General features: G+C 37.2%; 3 protein-coding genes across 3 annotated transcripts; 1 reads left to right on the top strand and 2 right to left on the bottom strand.

The window, feature by feature from the left end:
- The first annotated feature begins 4,630 nt into the window (after nucleotides 1–4,630).
- LOC120118472 (calvin cycle protein CP12-3, chloroplastic-like) lies at nucleotides 4,631–5,301 on the top strand. Its single transcript, XM_039138500.1, has one exon. The coding sequence runs from the start codon at nucleotides 4,767–4,769 to the stop codon at nucleotides 5,160–5,162; it is 396 nt and encodes a 131-aa protein (XP_038994431.1). The 5' UTR covers nucleotides 4,631–4,766; the 3' UTR covers nucleotides 5,163–5,301.
- Nucleotides 5,302–10,238: 4,937 nt separating this feature from the next.
- Nucleotides 10,239–11,326, bottom strand: LOC120118471 (U-box domain-containing protein 11-like). The gene has a single exon (XM_039138499.1). The coding sequence runs from the start codon at nucleotides 11,223–11,225 to the stop codon at nucleotides 10,269–10,271; it is 957 nt and encodes a 318-aa protein (XP_038994430.1). The 5' UTR covers nucleotides 11,226–11,326; the 3' UTR covers nucleotides 10,239–10,268.
- A 1,725-nt stretch (nucleotides 11,327–13,051) lies between these two features.
- On the bottom strand, nucleotides 13,052–14,557 carry LOC120118468 (aspartyl protease AED3-like). Its single transcript, XM_039138496.1, has 2 exons — nucleotides 13,594–14,557; nucleotides 13,052–13,515 (listed from the first exon to the last, which is right to left on the bottom strand). Exons 1-2 carry the CDS (start codon nucleotides 14,534–14,536, stop codon nucleotides 13,160–13,162), a joined length of 1,299 nt encoding a protein of 432 aa, XP_038994427.1. The 5' UTR covers nucleotides 14,537–14,557; the 3' UTR covers nucleotides 13,052–13,159.
- Between the last annotated feature and the right edge of the window lie 225 nt (nucleotides 14,558–14,782).

A 14,782-nucleotide genomic window follows, 5' to 3' on the forward strand; every position in this document is an offset into this window, starting at 1 on the left:
GAATTCATGGAAATTACTACAAAGGCATTAAAAGAATACAGAGATGATACACCCTAGAGATGTGACCCACACTACTCGACTACCCTAGTCTTTAGTCTCCATACTTTCCTATCAGAGGTCATGTCCTCGGTAAGGGCTAAATCCATCAAATCAGATCTCAAGCAGTCTTCCCACTTCCTCCTTGGTCGTCCTCTCCTTCTGGTACCGTCAACTGTAATCGACTCTACCCTCCTGACCGCATCCGACGGTAGTCGCCTAAGGACATGCCCAAACCACCGTAGTCTTCCCTCCCTCAATTTTTCAGAAACAGGCACCACCCCCAAGGACATCCTAATAGTAGAGTTTGTTGTCATATCCCACAGAGTCCTACCGCACGTCCATCGAAGCATTCTCATTTCTGCAGCCTCTATCCTCCTTACATGATCCTTCTTGGTTGCCCAACATTCTGATCCATACAACAACGCTGGTCTTATTGCCATTCTATAAAATTTTCCCTTAAGTTTTAGAGGCACCTTCTTGTCACACAAAACTCCAGTAGCAGCCCTCCACTTTAGCCATCTCGCCTTTATACGGTGTGTTACATCATCATCTACACCCCCATCTTTATGTATCATAAACCCTAGGTACTTGAAACAATCCTTTGAGGGGAGAACGTGTCCTTCTATGCATACTTCTACATCTTCATCGTTTTGGTCCCCACTGAAGTTTGAATATAAATACTCTGTCTTATCAATATTGATCCTTAGACTTTTTTCTTCCAAAGAAGTCTTCCAGGTAGTCAGTCTATTATTCAACTCAGATTTTATTTCAGCAACTAGGACAATGTCGTCAGCGAAAAACATACACCATGGTACACCGTCTGGTGTCACACAATAGATGTCGTCCATAATCAAGGCGAAGATGTAAGGACTAAGAGCCGACCCCTGGTGTAGTCCGATTTCCACCGGGAATGCCTCAGTGTCACCAACTGTAGTCCTGACGTGTGTAGTAGATCTACAATACATATCATGAATCGCCCGGATATAAGCAGTTGGGATCCGTCTCGTTTCCAAAGTCTTCTAAATCGTATCTCGGGGAACGCTATCATAAGCCTTCTCAAGGTCAATGAACGCCATGTGAAGATCTCTAGACTTTTCCCTATATTTCTCCATGAGTCGTCGAAGTAGATGAATCACCTCCGTGGTAGACCTGCCTGGCATAAACCCAAATTGGTTTTTCGAAACCCTAGTAACTTGTCTCAACCTAGCCTCTATCACCCTTTCCCATAGCTTCATGGTATGACTGAGTAGTTTAATACCTCTGTAGTTACCACAACGTTGGGGATCTCCTTTATTCTTATAGATTGGTATCACCGTGGACTCTCTCCACTCCTCTGGCATCTTGGCAGTCTCTAAAATAATATTAAAGATGTTGGTCAACCACTTAACTCCCTCTTCTCCTAGGGCCAACCACACAGTGATAGGAATTTGATCAGGACCGACAGCTTTGTCCCTTCCCATCTTTCTAAGAGCCATTTTGACTTCCTCAAACCCAATCTTACTTGTAGGGCAATCATTGGCCGTGGTATGATGGTCGGTTGACCCATCAACGGTACTATCTCTACAGGGAGAGGCACCCTCATTAAATAAGCCAAAGAAGTAACTACCCCAAACCCTCTTAATATCATGATCTTTCGCTAGCAGAACACCATTGTTGTCCTTAATAAACCTAATGCTACCTAGATCATTTTTCTTATTCTCCCTAGATTTTGCAAGCCTGAAGATGCCGTTTTGTCCTTCCTTGGTGTCTAATCTCTTGTACATTTCCTCGTATGCCTTATCATTTGCTTTAGCCACCGATTTCTTGGCTTCCCGCTTTCCCTCCTTGTATCTTTGTTTAGCTCTCGACCTTTCTTCGTCGTCATTGCATTGTAGAAACTCCTTGAAGCAAGTTTGCTTTGTCTTCACCTTAGTTTGGACTTCGTCGTTCCGCCACCATGATTCTTTATGTTCCTTGGCCTTCCCCGTCGACAACCCAAGGGTGTTTTTGCCCATCTCTCTAATGGAATTTGCCATATTTTTCCATAACAAATCTGCATTATTTGAGATTGTAGTTCCAAAACCTGTATTAGACAAAACCTTACTCTTAAAGACATCAGTTGTCGCTCCATGTAACTTCTTCCAAATGATCCTAGGTTTACCCAGTTTAGCTCTCCTATGAGTGCTCCGCCCGTGCTGTACGCGGAACACCAAAACCAACAATTTGTGTTGTGATGCACATGCCTCTTCAGGGTACACCTTATAGTCAATGCAAGCCCATCGATCCCGATTTCGAGCCAAGATGTAGTCGATTTGGGTACACTGCCCCCCGCTATGAAACGTAATCAAGTTCGCATCTCTCTTATTAAATAAGGAGTTAGTGACCACTAAATCGTGTGCAGTAGCAAATTCAAGCAACGTACGTCCCTCATCGTTCCTACTACCATAACCGAAACTCCCATGAACACCGTCAAACCCGTCGGTTACACTACCTATATGGCCATTGAAGTCTCCCCCTATGAAAACTCTTTGGTCCTCCAGAATGTTCCTAAGTACATCATCTAATTGATCCCAGAAGCAACGTTTCTTCCCCTCCCCTAGGCCAACGTGTGGGGCGTACACTAAAATGACATTCACCACTTCCTCTTCTATAATAACCTTAATCATCATGATCATATCCCGGTATCTACAAACCTCAACTACATTTTCCTTGAGCCTAGAGGATACCAAGATACCCACCCCATTTCTAGCTTTATCTACGCCTGAATACCACAACTTGTACCCATTACACTCTCTAGCGCGAGCCCCTTTCCACCTAGTCTCCTGAATACATACAAAATCTAATTTCCTATTATTAAGTACGTCGGTCAGCTCCAGTAGCCTAGCATTTAATGTGCCTACATTCAACGAGCAAACTCTAAGTCTAGTCTCCTTGTCACCACTATGTTGAGCCCTCCCCCTATACGTCCCATGAGCTCTAAAAGAAGGACATGACCTCAAGTAATCATCTATAGTCGAAGCTATGAGAAACTATGGAAAATGAATCCAAAGAAGACAGAAGATGCACCAGAAAACGCTAGAGAATTGAAGGGTACTAAAAAGCCTAGTTGGAAGCTATATCAGCCGTTTGATCTATAACTTTATTCCTACAGATATAGTACGTCCTAGCAATAAAACATAACGAAATTTCAAAATATTATGATTTTTTAAAATTATAGGAGGAGATTTAATCAAGAACATTAAAAAAATTAAAGTTTAATCTGAATTTTTTAAAATTTTGGCAGACCAAATTAATTTTTCTTAAAACATTAAAGGGTCTAAATTTTAGTTTTTTTAAAATTTTAGGGCGCCATGCCCCCATTAGCCCTGCTTATGTTTCAGTCTATGTTGGTTGACTCGTCATTCTCTCATGATCTATAGTTCAGATTGGCTATCCGTCCACCAGAGTTATGTCACGTCAGTGTATTCATCAAGTTTTTAACGTTAGAGTACTAAAATGAAACAAAAAATAAATATTACATATATTTTTGAAAAAAATGAAAGTTTAAATATTAAAAAGATAAAATTAATAGTTTAAATATGAAACACGTAATTTGCCCTAAAACAATATAATTTAACCCTGAATAGTCGAGTCCCTCACCTGCCCCTGAGCTTATCCGAATTCATCTAAGGGTCCGTTTATTTCACTGAAAACGTTTTCCGGAAAATGTTTTCCGTAAAATAAATTACATTTTTTGAAAAACATTTTCTGGAAAACGTTTTACGATGTTTGGAAGATGTTGCTTAAACTCTTTTTCTACTAGTTGATGAATTTTTTAAAAATTATTTATTACAAATATTAAAATACAATAAATAATATTAATTATCATAAAACTTAATATTATTATTTTTAAAATATTAAAATAATTTATTTATTATTTTTATAATTTTATTAATAAAAATATTAATATTGGTATATTTTTTTGAAATAAAAATATTATAAATTATATTAATTATTTATTAAAGTAATAGTGATATATTATATTTTAAAAATATTAATTAGTATATTTTAAATATCTTTATTAAAATATTATTAGATTATTATATTAATATTAAACATATAAATGATATTATTCATTATTAATAATTTAATAATATTATTTCTATGAAATTAATAAATAATATAAATTTTATTAATAATTTATTATATAATATTAAAATAAAAATATATTATCTTATATTATTATAATATAATTGGTTATTTTATTATAATATTAAAAATATAATATTATATTATTAGAAATATTAATAAATATATTTTAAATATTTTAATAATAATATTTTGATTAAAATGAAATTAATTTTTTTTATTAATATTAAATTCATAAAATAAAATTATTTTGATTATTTATTCTTTGAAGTGAAAAGTTCGAAAAATGACTCACGAAAAATCAGATTATAAGTAATTTTCTAAAAAATACAAAAAAAAATTTGTTAACTAGAAAAATATTTTACATTGATCAACCAATTTTCCTATTATCAAATATTAAAAAATGAGAAAATATTTTCCTAAAAATATTTAACGTAAGACAAACGACTCTAAAAACTTGTTTGTTGTAATTGAAGAACTCTCTTCTCATATATCCTCCTTAGCGATGACAAAGACTCCTCTTCCTTGATCAAACCAACCCAAAAAAACTCCATTATTGCCCTCTACCCAGCATAAAAAAAAGAAAAGAAAAAAAAAACCTTGTTTAGCAGGCATCGGCCATGGCAGCTCTAAGGTTTAACTCGCTGCCAGGAATCCTAGAAATGAACCTAACATCATCTTTTAGCCCAAACCCAAAGCTGTCTTTTGCTTCATTTCACTGTGATAACAAGAAAAGGGTATCCAGAATGGTAGTAAAAGCAGCCAAATATAAAGGGACTCAAATGAGGGAAAAGAAGCTGACTGAGTTGATTGAGGAAAAGGTTTTAGAAGCCAAGCAAGTGTGTGAAGGAGATGAGACATCTGACGAGTGCAAGGTGGCTTGGGACGAGGTCGAAGAGGTAAGTCAAGCCAAGGCTGATCTCAGGCGTAGACTTCAAATTGAAAAGAAAGATCCTCTGGAATCCTTCTGCCAGGAAAACCCTGACACTGAAGAGTGTAGGATCTATGAAGATTGATGAACCAAAAACAAAAGTAATCATTTAGTTGAAAAAAATAGTGAGGGATTGTTAATTAGTGGTTTGAATTATTAATCCAAAGTGTATGGTATGGATCTTCATTGTTATTCTGTTCTCAATCAAGCTGAATTATGTTGTGAAATTAGAGCATGTTTGTTAGAGATTAGCTTTGCTCAAATATCTGAGTTTTAGATACGTATCTGTCGTCTATCCTTGAAAAGCTTTGATTTTTTTAAATATATTTTGGATCGAATGTGACCAAAAAAAAAAAAGCAAAGCAACTGCGATCAAAATCAGATTAAATTTTGGACTAGCCTGTGTTGGTTTGGTCCCCCTGAATCTGAAAGAGCAGAAAATGAGTTGGGAGATAGATATCCCATTCACTTGTACCTTTAAACCACAAATTTTAACTATTTTGATGGGGTTTTTCAGTTCTGGGATCCTTGTTGATTTTGATGTAAGCTCGGTCAATGTTCCTTTTCCAGACCATAAGCAATCAGGTCACGCCTCAAGGAAGAGTTGCAGGTGACAACAACACCTGTATACGTCCTCGGCAAAGTGTTGAGCAACAATTCGATGACCAGAGCTTGCCAGTCCCAGCATGATGGATTGATAAACCATAGTGAACCCTTGAGTGCATTGCATTTTTAACCATACCTGTGTGACTCGGAAGAATCTCATCACTAGCAGCATCCTCTTTCAAGAATCTATTAAGGGTATCATTAGCAAGTCCTGCGTGCCGGACTGCACTCGAGTTGTTTTAGCAGTTCTTTAATCCTTGGATGAACAGAAATGACGGGATGCTTCCCTTGAACAGCCGTTACATTTTCAAAACAAATATCAGTCCTAATTTAGAACCTTATCTGCAGTGACTTCTTCACTATGATTCTAACGTACCCTTTCTCTGTTTTAAACTAAGATGGTTTATCATCCGTCTCTTCATCATCGTCCACTTTTGGTGACTTACCGGAGAGGTGTGTGGCATCAATTATCGAGCATTTGAATCGTCCTGAGATACGTAAACTTGCAAAGTTGAATGGAGCATTTAGGGGTGCTTCTTGGGCTGGTTTTGTTTGGGAATCGAAATTACCACCAAATTATCAAATTCTTCTTCATAAAATTATGGGTTTTGTGCCTCAAAAGTTGGGCAAACGAGATATTTACACAAGGCTTTGTCGAGCTAATACTTTTGATGGCGGCACTAAGCTATGCTTTTAGTTTTTCCTTCATCCTTCTTTGGGTATTGATAAAAACTGGGGTTTGTTTCTTGTTATTTATCTTGTATATCTTTTGGTGGTTAGCTCAACATTCATATGCCTGCTCCATTAATGGCTGGAAGATTTGGTTCCTTTTGCAGGCAGTGTAGCTGGATAAGAACACAGCCGGTGTTTGTGTTAAGTTGCATCTTCAACATAGGTAAATATTGAAATTCGAATCTATATAAGATAGGATAACATGAACATCTTTAATCACTTGATCAATTAATGTAACACGTAAAATAATTGATTTAGTTTTTCCTTTGGACGGGGCAAACAAAAGTTCTTAAATAAAAGGCTTGTACAATCAAAATACCCCTTCTCTTACCACTTATTCCCACACAATTATGTAGTGTATTTTTTTGCCCAGTCAACCGCATTTATTATATCTCCATTGAACAAGTTGTCCTTGGGCACTAGGGCTGGCAATTATCCATGCGTGAGTGAATTATCCACCCACCTTCCCTGAATAAATAGATGAAAATTCGTTGTGAAACAGATGATTGGAAGGTGATGGATGGATCGAGTGATGGGTCAGGTCGGATATGAATGAAATTTTTTGACCCATCACCCTCAGCGTCCATTCATCCACATACATATATATATATATATATATATATTATATATATTAAAAAAAATAAACGGATGATTGTAAATATTCTTATTCTCTTAATTCTGACTTTTATCCCATTGAAAATATGTCTAATTTTTTAATATTGGTTTATCTCTATTGATACTAGGATGGAGAGGACTTTTGAGAAGTGATAGTTTGTTGATGAAGATTATATTTGGTGTACAAGACTATACATGATGCATCTATTCACTTGAAAAATGTATCACAAACATAGTGCACAAAATTATATAAATTGAGTTCCATTTTGTTTTTGTTTGAATTTGATGAAAATTTATTGTTCATGTTTTGGTTTCTATAAATGTTTGAGTATCAATGTTTGGTTTCTATGAATGTTAGAAGAATTTGAGCTTGGGATGTAAAAGTAAGTTTTGTTCATAGTATCATCCATTTCTCATCCGCTCCACCCGCTCCACCAGCGGATGATGGATGGAGAGGATATGGATGAAAATTTTGGTGGGTGATGGATGGTGTGGATGGAGATTTGGACCGCAGATGAAGCTCCACCCGACTCATCTCCGATCCATTGCCAGCCGTATTGGGCACCTCACCATACCAACATTATCAACCGAATGATGATAAAATTTCAAAAGGTTTGATTAATTTTTCATGTATTTAAAATTACAAAAAAAAGGTTCAAAACCTTTTTGAATTAACTTATTTCAAAATAACTGAAAAAGTTGGAAAAAGGGAGGGGGGCAGTTAAGAACTTAACATGAGGGTTACCATTTACCACTTGAACAAATGTAAATTTATTTTTCAAATTTAAAAAGTTAAAAGCATGCAGCGGGTTGAATTGAAGCTTGATAAATAAAAACAAAAATCGTTGTTGATTGCAATAAATAAATGTGAATATAACCTTAAAGATATTCATTTTCTATATTTTTATAAATATTTTATTATATTTATCTATTGGGTTAATATCGTAAAAATTGGGGCTGTTTTACTATTATGTGTAAGAGTTGAAAAAGCCTGGGTTTAGAAATATATATATATATATATATATATATATATATATATATATATAAGGGGCCCACGGGGGGTTGTGAAAACAACCCGCCCCACCTTGTCATTCGTTAATAATGTTAGAGATTTTGAGAGGCACTTCCGGATATGAAAATGATGGATCTCTCTATTTCAAAAACCAATTTGACTAAAGAAAAAATACCGCAACACTTCTTCACACCAAAGAAAAAATAGAAGAAAACAGGGGCTTACTCTGCTGTCCAATTAAACCTACTCAGGAGGGATATCAGGGAAAGTGTTTAATATAATATTCTCATTTCAATGGTTGATTTACCTTTGACTTGTTCAACTAATTATGTCCACTAACCTCACCTGCTCTGCTCTGGGTTGCAAATGTTAGGACTCAAACCCTAAAAATCCTGGGATGTAATCTCTCAAGGGTTGCTACATGCAGACCAAAATCGCTATTCGGAAAGGATTTTCCTAGAAAAAGCTGGCTGGGATTAGCTTGAAATACACAAAACACAATGCACCCTACAGCTTCCTCATCAGCCAAATTCCTCTTCTGTTCATGATTTCGTTTTGTCGTAATACAAACAAACTTACTATTTCATTACAATATAATGGTATTCTGAGTACGATATAATATTCTAGCTTCTTCTAATGTACACTTCAATGGAGAGAATTCTAAGTAAACAAACTTTGACACCGAAACTCCAGACTTTCTACATATATTGAGAACTTTAATCATTCTCAACGACTGAAAATCTGTCTAAAGCCGAAAACATTGTATAAATAACAAGTTCTAACCTAGCAAAGTCAAGTCAGATTTATAGTGAACATCCATAAGCTACAATATTTCATCAAAATACTCTCTCTATAATGAGAAATAAATACGGGACGAGAATTTCGTACATGCCACTATTGAAAAATAATGCAGCAAGGACCACTAATTATGAGCCTACCGAATTTCCGAGGAAACTTTTTTCACAGGTTCACTTATTTGTAGAATGCATGATAGAGATGTTCCTATCTATTATGCACATCAAGTGAAGAGTAACATGCTTTAAAGTATCCTTAAGGTCTGATTTACAATCTTAAATGTGTAAACAACCAGCACAAGTATGGCCATTCGCATAATATAATCTCGAACAGGATTTTAAATAGCTTTTACGGTCACGTTTTTTGTCGTGTCGCGTTTATCACGGTTGCGGACATAACGAATGTCATTGCGGATATCGCGGTCGTGAACTTTTTTAAATGTCGCACAACTTACCTTAAAATAACTAAATTAAATATGATTAAAGTAAAATTGTAAAATTTTTAAATTGCAAAAATTTATATTACTGAAATTAAGACTAAATTAAATAAAAATTAAAGTTTACATTTTAAACTTGAGATTAAATTATAAATTCTAAAAATAAGAGGAATGTAAAATTAATATATCCTTTAAAATTATATTTTAAAAACTATTTAAAAAAAATAAAATAAAACAACCCCTCCCCACCTTTCTGCCTCCCCCTTCCCCGACCTTTATGGCATTCTGCCCCACCTTCCTCCTCCCCAAATTTCATTATCTGAAACAAAAAAAAAATTATACTTTCACTCTAACTCCCCCCTCCCCCTTCCCCTTTCTCCTCCCCGACCTTTCATTTTTTGGAAAAAAAAATTACGATTGGAAATTGGAATCATAGTTGAAATAACGGTTGATTGCGTCCCGTTATCGGCGCAATCGACCGTTTCTCGTTAAATTACAGGTGTAAAATTCCGAGATTAGTGTAAATCTGTGACCCACCGCAAAAATCATTAAAATCAGTTTCTAACGGTGACGTTACCGTAATATCACGGCTGCTATCACGTTTTTGGACCTCAATTTGATACCCTGATCTCGACCAGAGGTAAAAGAAAAATAGACTCAACATATCAATCATAAACTCGTATTTCCCTTATTCGTTCTTTTAGCTAACAAATTTACACAATGAGGGATATATTATGCCAAAGGACACCATATCACTAGTCACTACTTTGTATAATAAATGAATAAACCCTCAACCCTGAACAACTTAATATCTCATCGACTCTCCTAAAATTGTTTATTTCGGATTAGTAACTTTTATGAGATGACAAACATATATAATTTGCTGTTTAGAATAAGAAAATACACACTATCAATGCATATCAGACGTATACAGTATACACTTGAAACAAAATATTAGACTATTCTACAACAAAAGGATCAAAATGGGAAGCACTTCATATAGAATTATTCACGGAATCAAAGGAATCACTGGACCTAAAATCCCTCACCTGTTTTGTGTCCCAATCTCCATCAACAACGATTGTCAGCAATTCGACTGCCTTAGTCTTCCCTTTAGCACTTCCATTCTTCGTCAAGTCGGTAATCCCTTCGATAACTTTAGCACCCATATCCATAACTTCTTTCCTCCCCTTCTCGCCGCCGCAGCGAGCCAAGTTCAGCAGAGCCACCACTGCGTTTTCCCTTATTCTTTCACTGGCTCCAGTCCCTTCATCCAGCAAATCACCCAAAACCCTAACTCCACCCACCCTCCTCATCGATTCTTCACTCTCTTCGCACCCCGCAATCTGCGCCAGCACCGCCGTGGCGTCCTCCACAATCCCCTTCCTCGCATCCCTGACTATCAACGCCACCAAAGCGGAAACCGCACCAAGACCCACCAAACTGTCCCGATTCAACGGGTAGAGCGCGATCCCAAACAAAGCCTTCAAAGCATCCTTAATCGACGGAGGCGGCGCGCTGTTCGCAGTGATTATCGACAACAGTGAGTAAAGAATATCACGTTTCGATCCAATTATCGGACGGTAAGACTCCTCCGCAATGAGAAGGCTGTAAAGCGTGGCGGCGCATGCCTGAACCGCGGAAGGAGAAGGTGAATTACTTAGCGCGTGAGATAACGCGTCGAGAAAGCCGCGAGTGGACATGAGAGAAGCACGCGAAGTAATGGAAAGATTCAACAAAGTGGCGGCGGCGTTTTCTTGAATGGTTGGAGAAGAGCCGTAAAGCGTTTCGGAGAGGTAGGGAACGGCTCCGGCATCGGCAATTAAGGATCGGCTTTCGGGATCATGTTTGGAAATTAGGCGTAACTCGCCCAAAGCTTCGGTCCGGGTCTGCTCGGAAACTGAGCTTAGTTTGACTACCAGATTCCGAGCGGTACGGCGTTTAACTTCCATTGATTTGGGTTTGGTGGTGGAAATGTTGGGTAGGAAATGGTAGAATCAAAGGGAATTTGGAGCACCAAAACAAAGAATTTATTTTGAATATGACTGATGCAAGGCAATTAGGCAAGTTGCTACCATTTTAAGATAATTATAAATTTAAATCATCTTCAACCTGAGCCAGTCCAAGTCGGTTTTTCCAATAGGATAAATTACACAAACCATCACTCAACTTTTTTCTTACCCTTATTTTCGTCATTAACATTTTAAAAATTTTAATTTAATTACTAAACTTTTGAATGACTCATGCTATAGCTACTCGTCCATTTATCTATCTATCTGATTGTTCTAACTTGTATTTTTATTAATTTTTTAGATTGGTCACTGCGTCGATCTTTGTTGATAACAATAGTTAAACCTAAAATTTTTTAGATTGGCATATTTTAATATCCAAATTCAGCATGTTTCGTTCGAATTCATAAATCTTAGATAAACCCTAAATAAAAAAATCAATCAATCCATAAACCTTTAATTAACAATCAAACCCTAAAACACACAACCCATGTTCAAATAAATCTCATTTTTGTCCTTAGTGCTCTAGTAGTCGGATGGAGAATCTTAACAGTGAAAAGATGGATATCGATGAGGAGAACAATGTATCTTGAAATCATGACAATTTGATAGTTTGGTGCTGAGATCGATGAGGGAGAAGGACAAAAGTTTAAGAGAAATTTTGAGGCTTTTATGGAGTTTCTATGAGAAGCTAAATTGAAATACTTGAAGAGGAAGAAAAGATGAGTCATACAACATTATTGCTGGTTAAAAGTAATGTCGATGATGACATTTCGACGGATTAAAATTGTTGAATGAAGTTTTTTGATTAAGCAAACATTGAATTTATGTTTAGAATGATGACACAAATTTGGTAGAAAATTTTGAGACTCGTTAGCCTCCATCGATGATGGTTGGTAGTGGTTAGAACGACGATGGGTACGATAGTTAAAATATGAGTTTGGTTTAGAGTGAGTGAGAACAATTGAGAGAGAAAAAATAAAAAAATAAAAAAAAGAAAAAGAGACAAAGTTTTATATAGAGATTCAAAACGATGTCATTTTGGTATAAATTGCCATGTTATAACATTGTTAATTTTCTAAAGGTAGCATGACCAAAAAAATAACAATTAAAAAATTGAGTGATTAAATTAAAAACTTTTAAACTTTGGTGATGAAAATATGAGTAGAAAGAAAATTGAATGATGAAATAAAGTAATTTACCCTTTTCAATAAAACTATTATATGATAAAATATGAAATTTCATCTGTAAATAAATTTTAACGTTAGAAATTATAAGCATATAATTTAGTTTGGATTTAATTATATATAAATTTTGTGCATGTTTGGTACCGTCCTGTATAAGGTTTCCCAGCGAACTTAGCTTCCCTAAACTCACTTCTCTTAAAAGACCATCCATAGTGAAGGGGTAATGTTTCCAAATGAAGGGAAAGCCATGATGTTACCTTGTTCTCCAAGCAAACTTGCCATCCGTCTTCCAAGGGCTTTCAAAACCTTCCACTACTTGAATGTTCGTCCACTGTTAAACTTCCAAAGCTCAAATCTTTGCCCAAAAAAGACATGATTGTTGGAGTTATAAGTTGCAGAAGGGACGGAGGGAATGACTGGGACAACATTCCTCACATTCCTTTTGTTCAGATTGATAATAGATTCATCTATGATTCTGAATTGGATTATAGTTAGGGGATATATGAATTTTCAGACCATATCTGCATGTATCGAGTTTCTGGTTTCATGTAATGTGTTCTAAAGCATGTTCAATACTGCGAATTATTAATACATCTTTAAATTTATATATATTAAAACTTTGAAAACAGTTGCATTACTCGAACAGAAGACGAATAATTGAATTGCCGAAGCACAAGTAGAGTCGGTATTTTAGCTGCAGAGCTCACGGGCAACACCCAATCTCGAATTGGGCACATCGAAAAGGATCCTATGGTTCTGTTGCTGCATATTGGCTATCACATTCAGCACCGAATTCACATTATCTGGTGCCGATGCCATCGCCAAACATGTGATGCTTCCCGCTGTGCTGTGGATTAACAGGTTATCTTCTGGGAGTGTCACGTTCATGCCGGCGAACATCAACGTTACCGTCGGTGCCACTATCGGTACATTGTAACATGTATCGAAACCGCCGAGAGACGTCACGTTGGCAACCTTAACACGTCTCCGGAACTCATCTCGGACAGCAACATAGGCCGGTGCGACTAGCCGGGTGAAGACGGTACCTAAAGTTCAATGGAAAAAGTTTAAATGCGACAACATTAAATGAAGCTTTTATAGTTACATTTCATGTAAAAGATTACCAGAATCAATAATGGTGCCGGCACCAGTGGTGGTATTGAAAGCAATGGCAGATGGTGGGATATCAACAACTCTGTTTCCAACTCTGATTCCAATCAGATTCACAAAGTAAAGCGATGGTCTCCTAGGGTTCTTCAGCAACGGGGTGGTTTTGATCTTCAAGGGCTGCCCAACTGGCCCAAGTCTCAATGACCCAGAAAAGTTCAAGGACCTAAAGTTAGGCAAACAGTAAGAGAATGTGGATTGGTACAAGTCTTGGGTCTGAGACAGAAGGGACAATGGACCTCGACCAAGCCCTAACAGACCCTGTGGTGGCACCGAGTTGCCGGTCGTCTGTTGCAGACAGCCAAAAGTGTAGCTCGGGACAGAGTCGGTGGCTAAGGCGATTGTGTCCTGTGAGAGGTTCGCTGCAATGGTGGAACCACCGTAGGTCATGTTGAATATGCAAGTGTTGCCAGTGGTATCGCAGCTGGGATTCGGCACCTGCTTGCATTGAGGAGCTTGGCAGCCGAGGGTGTGGAAAGTGGTGGACTTAACATTGTCGAAAACAGTGGAAGAGCAGCCGGTGCAGCCGGTACAAGGTATCCAAGCGGCATCGTTGTTGGTATCCATGGCCATGAGCAAGGTTTGAGGTGGGGTTCCGATGCTGGCTCTCACGATATAAGTCGGACTCTGCAATATCTGCCTGCCGGAAGCTATTGGCACCACGGATTTCTTGGCCACGAGGCTGGACAAATATCGGAGCCTGACCTGGTCCTTGGCTTGCGTCTGGAGCACATCTTCTTCCCATGACAGCGGCTTTGAGGGTCTGAAGGGTGAGCAGGGACTGTAAATGTGGAACACTTGGAGGTTTGAACCTCGGTCTTGACTCTCACATTTGGGGTTCAATCCATGGGCTACTAGCGTAAACAAGAAGAAAACCAGAGAAAATATATGGCTTTTCATGGTTTAGAAAATGGGTTTTTTTACATGTTTCCACACACTTATACCAAACATATACATATATATGTATAGCAGTGGGGGAGCTTTCTGAGTGGAGTGACATGCAGTTGAGTGGATTGTTTTGGCAAACAGACTGTATTCCATTTGCTATTGGAGGCGGGACCTCTTATGCTTGTCCAATTCTATGTATTTGTATTTCATTATTTGTGTACGCGTCTGATTATGATGTACAGCTAGCCAATTTAATTG

Source organism: Hibiscus syriacus, unplaced genomic scaffold (genome assembly GCF_006381635.1).
Source record: "Hibiscus syriacus cultivar Baekdansim isolate YM2019G1 unplaced genomic scaffold, ASM638163v2 tig00110328_pilon, whole genome shotgun sequence".
NCBI lineage: Eukaryota > Viridiplantae > Streptophyta > Magnoliopsida > Malvales > Malvaceae > Hibiscus > Hibiscus syriacus.

What these genes read in the sequence shown, in the direction of transcription:
- LOC120118471 (XM_039138499.1), bottom strand. Translation starts at nt 11,225, where the DNA reads ATGGAAGTTAAACGCCGTACCGCTCGGAATCTGGTAGTCAAACTAAGC.
- LOC120118468 (XM_039138496.1), bottom strand. Translation starts at nt 14,536, where the DNA reads ATGAAAAGCCATATATTTTCTCTGGTTTTCTTCTTGTTTACGCTAGTA. An exon ending in CGGCACCATTATTGATTCTG is followed by an intron (nt 13,516 to 13,593) that starts GTAATCTTTTAC and finishes ATTGAACTTTAG; the next exon opens with GTACCGTCTTCACCCGGCTA.
- LOC120118472 (XM_039138500.1), top strand. Translation starts at nt 4,767, where the DNA reads ATGGCAGCTCTAAGGTTTAACTCGCTGCCAGGAATCCTAGAAATGAAC.